Source organism: Coffea arabica, chromosome 9e (assembly GCF_036785885.1).
Source record: "Coffea arabica cultivar ET-39 chromosome 9e, Coffea Arabica ET-39 HiFi, whole genome shotgun sequence".
In the NCBI taxonomy this organism is placed as follows: domain Eukaryota; kingdom Viridiplantae; phylum Streptophyta; class Magnoliopsida; order Gentianales; family Rubiaceae; genus Coffea; species Coffea arabica.
Window position 1 is genome coordinate 7,190,674 of NC_092327.1, and position 8,497 is coordinate 7,199,170.

At 36.8% G+C, this 8,497-nt stretch overlaps 1 protein-coding gene across 4 annotated transcripts; it reads left to right on the forward strand.

Annotated features, from left to right (window-relative positions):
* Positions 1-2,152: 2,152 nt before the first annotated feature.
* Positions 2,153-8,215, forward strand: LOC113709229 (protein DETOXIFICATION 46, chloroplastic). 4 transcript variants are annotated; one of them, XM_027231938.2, is made up of 14 exons: positions 2,156-2,802; positions 2,999-3,093; positions 3,196-3,304; positions 3,415-3,470; positions 3,986-4,041; positions 5,153-5,291; positions 5,420-5,557; positions 5,639-5,707; positions 5,814-5,924; positions 6,130-6,258; positions 6,738-6,815; positions 7,269-7,340; positions 7,577-7,639; positions 7,728-8,215. In XM_027231938.2, the coding sequence occupies exons 1-14, from the start codon at positions 2,343-2,345 to the stop codon at positions 7,827-7,829; spliced, it is 1,677 nt and encodes a 558-aa protein (XP_027087739.1). In that variant the 5' UTR covers positions 2,156-2,342; the 3' UTR covers positions 7,830-8,215. The 4 variants fall into 4 exon arrangements, 2 of the variants coding, with proteins under 2 accessions (XP_027087740.1, XP_027087739.1); XM_027231939.2 differs by lacking the exon at positions 7,269-7,340 and having other exon boundaries at positions 2,154-2,802; XR_003452622.2 differs by lacking the exons at positions 7,269-7,340; positions 7,577-7,639; positions 7,728-8,215 and adding an exon at positions 6,361-6,507 and having other exon boundaries at positions 2,153-2,802; positions 6,738-6,795.
* The last annotated feature ends 282 nt before the right edge of the window (positions 8,216-8,497 follow it).

The window sequence follows — 8,497 nt, forward strand, 5'->3', positions numbered from 1 at the left end:
AAACATTCATCATAAAAGCACAAGAATGAACCTCAAGTCATCTACCTAGTTTACCATGAAAACGCAAGGAATTTTCCTCAAGTCATCTACATAGCTTGTCATGAAAACACAAGGAATTTTCCTCAAGTCATCTATCCAAGAAATTGCAAGATAAGAAAGAGTAAGAGAGTTTCTTAGTTTAATACCTCAAACCCCCCAAAATAAGTTGCAAGACAAGAACTTTCTTCCTCCCAAAAGCTCCACCAAGCTCACCTCCAAGCTTTCCCCAAGATTGATCAGAGTGGATTTGAGTTTCAAGTTGATTTTCTCAAGAATCAAGCAAGAAATCAAGTTGAAAAATTGGAAATTTTTCTCTCTTTTCCTCTCCCTAGAGTTCGCCCACCATGGAAGAAAATGAAAGAGAATTTAGTTAAATGGAAAATAAGGATGGTAGGAAAGTCTTGGTCAAGGGAAGGCTTTGACCGTTGACAAGTGACATGATCCAATTCCGTTCCTATCTTTTTGTCTCTTTTGTTTGTGTCTAATCTCCAAGATAACTAGGGTTTCTCTAATACACTTTTAATACTTCTAATCACATAATCCCTCTAGTACTACACTTGTTCTCGTCCATCAAATTTAACGCACACATCTCACTGGTCGGTCAAACTACCTTAATACTCTATAAAACTTAACATGCACTAAAATATAAAAAAGGGAATGACAAAAATCTTAACTTAACCTTTAAAATCACTATCAAATTAAGATTAGCAAATAAGCAAGTAAAGTAAAATTAAAAGGGAATATAAATTAATTTTTCAAAAATAAGAAATAATTTAAAATAGTTTTCGGGTTCTCACATTCCATCCGCTGGATTCTTCTTTCATCAGCTTATCATCACCACACTCAGTCCATGCCTTCATTGTGTGAGTCAACCCCCGCATGTTTCAAGGTGTTGCCTTCAATCAACAACCCACATTATAATAGTTAACAAATGCATCACTATTTCTCAAAACATGACTCAAACTTGTGAGTACTGTATATTTACCTGACCTTCATCTAAAAAACTTTCTCTTTCCTTGTCGTCTGTGCTTCCACTTTCTTTCTTCGTGTGAAGCCTCTTTATTTCAAAGCTTCCAATATTAGTTTTGACATAACCCATGCCAATTTATGCAGCCTAACATGAGATGATTCCCATAGTTAATTTGTTGTGAAACCCGCACAAGTTGAATGCATTTCGCCCTATAATTCATGGACTAGCAATTTAAAGATTCAAATCCTCTTCATTTTATTATCCATTAAGTATACTTACAACTTTTTGACAAAAAAAAAAACTAAGTATACTTACAACTTGCCTTCTCAGTTTCAATCCTCCTCCTCCTCTACGATCTACATATGACTTCATTCTGTCTGATTAGTTATTGTTAACTTCCCTTGAATCCCTGTACAACTGTTCTTGCACTTCCACATGAATTTCAATCTTTGACCTGCTTCGTACCCAATCCTCGTGGCTCAATTTATCAGCACAAAGAGGAAGCAATATTAGTCTTATGACACTACTATCATGCCTGAATATAAAAGACTTAACAGTCCTTAATTCAGTACATTTCACAAATACATCCTTTGCAACTTTATACCTACCACCACAGGTACACTATTTAATACGTAAACTTATCTCCTCCTTCCCCATTCTCAGAATTCTCAACGTAGATCTTCCCTAATACCCTAATGCTGAGATTTATAGCCGTCCACCCAACTTCATCCCCTGTCACGACTGGGCTAAGACAGTGGTCTTGCCTCCAAGCTTGCTTACTATTCGATTACCTTCCAAGAGAACTAGCTTGCCTCATCAGCATTGCCTTCTATACCTTCATGGACAATAATCCCCATTTCCTCATATTTGAGCCCTAATTGCTGCAACCATGGAAGACAGTTTTTTTTTTTTTTTTTTATGCCCACAATTTCAACCTTGCCGATTCACGTGTTTTAAAACTCCCTTCACTTTCCTTTTTTTTTTAACATTACCGACTCTAACGGTAACCCATGAACTACAGCCTCATTTGTCCACTTTTAATTTTACCGGCTCTAACGGTAACCCATTAACTACAACCAACTTGTCACGTCCATATAAATTCTCCACGTGGTTTAACATAAATGCGTCAATGCACTTGAGAAGACCCACAAGAAACAACGAAGATTTTCTGCGTCCCACGTGGCTGATGCCCAAACTCCTCCTTACCACTTACTACCAGGAGCAACTCCACACACTTGTGCTGATTTTTTGATTCGGCCGTTCATTCCAATTCTTCAGTCTCCAGCTCCACTCCCACATTTGTGGAGTACAGAGTACAGAGCCCGCAAAAATCATGAATTTCTCTAGTACCCAAACTCTCCATTCGCGGTTCCTCTTCGTAGAAGCCCCTAAATTCGATTCTTTTCTCCCTCAATCCCATTTCTTACCACTTCTCCTGAACGCTTCCCCTGTTCCTCTGTTATCCACTACCCATACGCCCAATAGCTGGAAAAGTTGTCGTCGATGGCGTCATCATCGTCGAGTTATGGAACCGGAGACTTCAGTAGGGAGTACACGGGATGCACCTGCAGTTTTGTCTGTAGAAGAGGAAGAACAAAGAGCAGAAGAAATAGTAGCAGTAGAGTCTGATCAAAGAGAGGAATTTTCAGCTGATGAGAACCTTTGGAATCAGATGGTGGAGGTTGTGAATTTCTCTGGTCCGGCTGTTGGGTTATGGCTCTGTGGGCCGTTGATGAGTCTCATTGACACCGCCATTATTGGTCAAGGGAGCTCCGTTGAGCTTGCAGCTTTAGGTAGGACTCCATTGCTTCAATTGCAGTTCGTTTGGATCGTTGTTTTTGGGTGCCTCCACAAATGATTTTTTCTATAGCAATTATTTATTTGATGACTGAGTAAACGAGTTTGGAGTATTTCAGAAGCATGATTCTGAAGTAGTACACTATGCAACATAAATGTTTGTTTTGATGGTGGTTTTGAATTTGATTCTAGGTCCAGGAACTGTGTTCATTGACAATACTAGTTATGTGTTCATGTTCCTTTCAATTGCTACGTCCAATTTGGTTGCTACCTCACTTGCCAGGCAGGTTAGTTTCTTTATTGATGGAATTTTAGATTCAGTTTCTGAGTATTGACTATGATTTCAAGATTAGCACGTAACTAATTTTGGCTACTAATACTTGTTTCAGGATAAAGATGAAGTGCAGCATCAGATATCTAATTTGCTTTTCATTGGGTTGGGTTGTGGTGTTTTTATGCTTGTCTTTACAAGATTATTTGGTCCCTGGGTGCTAACTGGTGATTCACTTCTCTTTCTTTATTGGTGTTTCTGGGGTAAACATGATGGATTTATCATCATGTACATACTACACAGGGGACTCACTGTTTTGCTTATTTTGCATTTTCAGCTTTTATAGGGGCAAAAAATACAGATATTATAGCTGCATCAAACACTTATGTTCAGGTTAGTTTGTCTTGTAAGTTACCTACCCTCATCGCTGCATGTTTGTATATTTACGAGGTTTTACTAACCGTGTTGTGTGTGTGTGTGTGTGTGTTTTTTTTTTTTTCTGGTGACTTCAGATTTTTCTTTCTTTGTTGGAATGAAATTCTGGGATATGTTTCGTGATTGCTAGCAATTTCTTTAGAATTGTGATTCTTTGCCACTAGTTCCTACAGAATGGAAGTTTTGGTACACCTATTACGTGAGGCCCCAAGAATTGGAGGTCCTAGGCTCAAATATCCCCTTCCCCCTCCTGCCTTCTTAAACCTCACCTTTCTCTTGCTTTAAAAAACAAAAAGGTTACATCTATTGTGTGCTATTTGATTGTAAAATTGCCGGGGATTAAAGTTTACTCTGCTTCATCCAAGGGGTTGAGGGTCCGCTTGACCTTCATTCATTATGAAAAATTAAGCTTTCTCCCCATTATTTATTTTTTCAGTTCCATTTACTTTGAATACAAACATTTTTGTTGATAGATTCGAGGCTTAGCCTGGCCAGCAATACTAATTGGATGGATTGCTCAGAGCTCAAGGTGCCAGGCTTTCTTGTTACCATGAACTTTGATGGAGCTGTGCAACGGTTTTGATCCTAATAAAGTAGCTTTATTGGTTTTTTGAATAAGAAGTGCGAAAAAGCACTGCTATGTGAAAACATGTTGTAGTTATTAGATTTCATTTGTAGAATTACTATACATCTCAGACTAAAGTGCTTTCTAGTCTTTTCGTAGTCCATCACACTGCCATAAAGCGGTCTGCTCAACATCCCAGATGCAACTTTTGTTACTCTCTGTGTAGCGGTTCAGTTGCCATCTCTCCACAACGAAAGCTTTAGGTTTATGAAAGTGTTCGGTCTTCATTTTAGTTCTTAATGACATCTCTTTTTTTGCTCAAAGAATCTTCTAACAGTTTTTCAAAAAATTCAGTGCATCTTTTTAGATTTTGTGAAACCTTGATTAAGTTCTGTCCATCAAAGGTTGACTCAGTTTTTCCACAGATATTTATTCTCAATCAGTTTCTCAGCCTGTTGAGCCAATCACCTTGGGTTCCCATCTGCAGTGATGAAAGTTTTACTGGATAAATAGTTTTCCAGCAGTCTAATGATAAAGTTACTGTTGGTTTTCTGAAGACTGATTAGGTGTTAATTTTTTTTCTCTCACAACACTGATTAAGGAGGAAGCCAATAAGCTACCTTTCCTTGGCCTAAGACTGCCCAGCCTAAAGAAGGACGTTTTCCTATTAATGTGGTAGTGCAGATTATTTGGTAGTGGTTTACATAAAGCACTCTGTGAATAGTAACCCATTTCATTCCCTGGCTGTATGGCTACTAAAGTTGAGCCTTTGAAATAGAGCTAGTACCAATATCTGTTTCAAATATTGAAGAGGAATGTAGGATGTACAGAGTGACAGAAAGCTTTTGCAAAAGATCACATGCTGTGTATTTATACAACCCGAAGACTATTCTAATAGTATTTGTGGAAGTTAACCATTTACGTACCTCAAATTGTGAAAGTTGATTATCTAGTTTTTCAGGTTACACACCTAAACTTATACGTTCAATTTATTGTTGTTTTATTTGGAAGCTATATTATTGTTTCTGGTCCAATATAGTGATTGTGCATAATTCTTGTGCTCCTTCGTCAACAGCCTAGGCATGAAAGACTCCTGGGGACCTTTAAATGCTCTGGCTGTTGCCAGTGTTATTAACGTCATTGGTGATATAGTTTTATGCAGAGGCTTAGATTATGGTATTGCTGGGGCGGCTTGGGCAACAATGGTTTCACAAGTATGCTAACCAACCATTTTACAGTGCTTGGTTTCAGAATCTTTATATGAAGATCGTAATTCATTTTTATTTATTCCAGAATTCACACATGTTCTATATGCTTGTTCCTTACTGGTAATTGCTTTTAGGTTGCTGCTGCTTATATGATGATTAGATCTCTGAATGCCAAGGGATATAATGGATTTTCCATGTCCATTCCGTCTCCTAATGAACTTGTGCAGATAATTATGCTTGCAGCCCCAGTTTTTTTAACACTCATATCAAAGGTTGGTCAGCTTGTAGTTGCATTTCCTGCTAATTGTATTGATTTGTGGTTATAAGGTGCATCTGGTGTAAACTGAGTTTAGGTGGCATTTTACTCCCTCCTCGTTTATTTTGCCACATCAATGGGCACGCATACAGTTGCCGCTCACCAGGTAAGTTTTGATTTACTTCATGGCCTCCTGAGCTTTGTTGTATTTAGAGTGAAATACCTTTTCTTTGATCCTAAAATACCTTAATCCTGTCCATTATTTGTTTTAGGTCATGATACAACTGTACTGTATGTGCATAGTATGGGGAGAACCTCTTTCTCAAACGGCACAGTCATTTATGCCTGAGTTGATATATGGAGCTAATCAAAGTAGACCTAAGGTTGGCTATTTTTTTCCTGTTGCATTTACAGCTTTATAAACACCCTGCAACTATTTCCATTACAATGTTGGCATATATTTTCACAATGTCTTGGAGGAATTTTACGAAAAACTCTATGGTTCTTGAGATGCAGAACAGAATTTATTTTCCTGTTTCTTCTCAGAAATGAAATTATGTGACTTCATTACAGTAAGGTGTCAAACAGGCACGAACACTCTTGAAGTCACTGGTGCTAATAGGAGCTTTAAGTGGACTAATACTTGGATTTATTGGGACATCAGTTCCCTGGTGGTTCCCCAAGATTTTTTCACACGATCCTCTTGTCATAAAGGAGGTTGGTATTCTTGCTCTTTTTCTTTTTTCCTGTTTTTCAATTTTGAGGTGGGTGGTTTATTTATTTTCTGTAACTTTCCTAAATTATGAGCACCCATGGCAGTTCAAATGAATATTCGATTTTTATGCAATCATATGCTTAAAAAGCATCAACTGGCTCATGAGTTTACCGGGACGCCAGTCCTCCTTCCGAGGGAGCCTATAATGTCAACATGGAAGCAAGTGCACTGAATCCTCCCTGTGAAGTTTGGTTTGATTATCTGCTTTTCTTGTTATGAGATTTGAATCGTTACACAATTTTTGGAATGAATATCAATTTGAAATTAGAGACTTGATGATCACATGTTTACAAGATTTTAATATCTTTTAACTTTTCTATAACCATCAGCCTTGTGAACTGAATTCATGTGTACCTGAATTAGAATAAAAAAAACCTAATTAATAAATTGCCGATGAAATCTTGTACTTCTGTAATTGCAGATGCATAAAGTGCTGTTTCCATTCTTTCTTGCACTATCTGTGAATGCAAGTATGCAAAGCCTTGAAGGAACTTTGCTGGTAAGTTTACATGCTGATGGAGTCTTTTTTTCTTAGCAATTTCTTTATAGTCTGTGTTAGTCTAGGGTGCGTTCCTTCTTTAATTAGACTTCAGATCATAAATTAAAAACAAATCTGAAATCATAAAAAATGTGCCCTTGATTCCCTTGAAGAAAGATAAAGTGGAGGTGAACAAAACTTTGCACTACAGATGATCTGTGCATGTTATAATTTAACTGATGGTATCCTGTGCCGCTGGATGCAAATGAATTTTCAACACCTGAAATTCATGCTTCATCTCTGCTAATTGTTGAGCACCTTGGAGTAACCTGTTTAGTAAATCCATCTGTCTTTGCTGTTTTCTCTCTCTTTTTCAAGTTTCTCTTCAGCAGCCATTATTATCATAGAACAAAAGTTTGAAGACAAATATATAGAACCTTATCTAATATCAAAATTTTGGTTGGCCGCTTGCAGGCTGTACGGGATTTGAAATTTATTAGTTCATCAATGAGCATACTTTTCTCTTTGGGTGCTCTTCTTTTGCTGGTATGCTTATTTCACTTCTACTCGCTGGGGATCAGTTTTATGATCTCTTTTGTCGCTTAATTTTTTTAGACTTCTTTTTCTTTTAAAAAAAAAAAAGCTAAATCCCTTTCCTTTTTATCTCGCCATTTTATGTTTTGTTTTTGTTGAGAAACTGGGACAATAAACTTGATGTCCTTGAAACCAAGTATGAACTGGAAAGTTTTTTTTTTTTTTTTTATTGGATGCTTTTTCGCCAGCTGTTGAGCAGCAGAGGATGTGGTTTGCGTGGGTGCTGGTTTGCTCTTGTTGCATTTCAATGGGTAAAAAACCACAAATTTTTGGTTGTATACTGCTCATTTACTTTTCTCTGGAGTTTTCTGATTGCTTTTATTTCTTGTTTATCTGCAGTCTTTATTTTCTGTTGCTCTATGGCGTCTTACCTTGCCAAATGGGATACTTTACGTGGAAGACTTGCATTCTAATCAGATGGATAAGCTGAAAGTAGCATAATTTTGGAGCATATAAGAATGGTTATAGATAGCTTTTAAACTTTTGGTGCCCTAGGAACAGCTGCATATACGAGAATACCAAGATTAAGGCTTCATAATTACACATGAATGAAAAACAGTAAATACAGGTGTTGCGAGTCCTACAAAACTTCATTGAACGCCAAAAGATCTGCTTTAGCAAAGTTGTATAACTTGTTTCACAGGCATTGTAGTTTACAGGGTATTTTGTTTTACCTTTTTCTTTTTCTTTCATCAAATTTGAGTATAATAAATTGTTGTACTTAAAGTCCAAGGATATTACAATGTAAATGACAATTTTGCTTTTACTGTACTGTGATGTAACTTGAACCTTTTTAATATCTGAGTACCAGACGCCATTTGCTGAAATCAGTTTTGAACAAATGAAGGCTGATGCCTAGGAATGTGTTCCATGTTCTACTCTTTCTTTTCTTGTATGTTTGACAAGCCGCCTGTTCCCACAAAAACCATTGTTTGTGTAAACTAAGAAAAAGGAAAAGAAAATACTTTTTCTTCGTATTTTTGGACTACACAATATACAAATATATATACATAAGTGTAACCTAATTTAGATTCTAAAATCATGCTAATCTAAATCAATCTATTACCTAATTAATATATGATACTATAATCAATCAAATCTAATCTTTC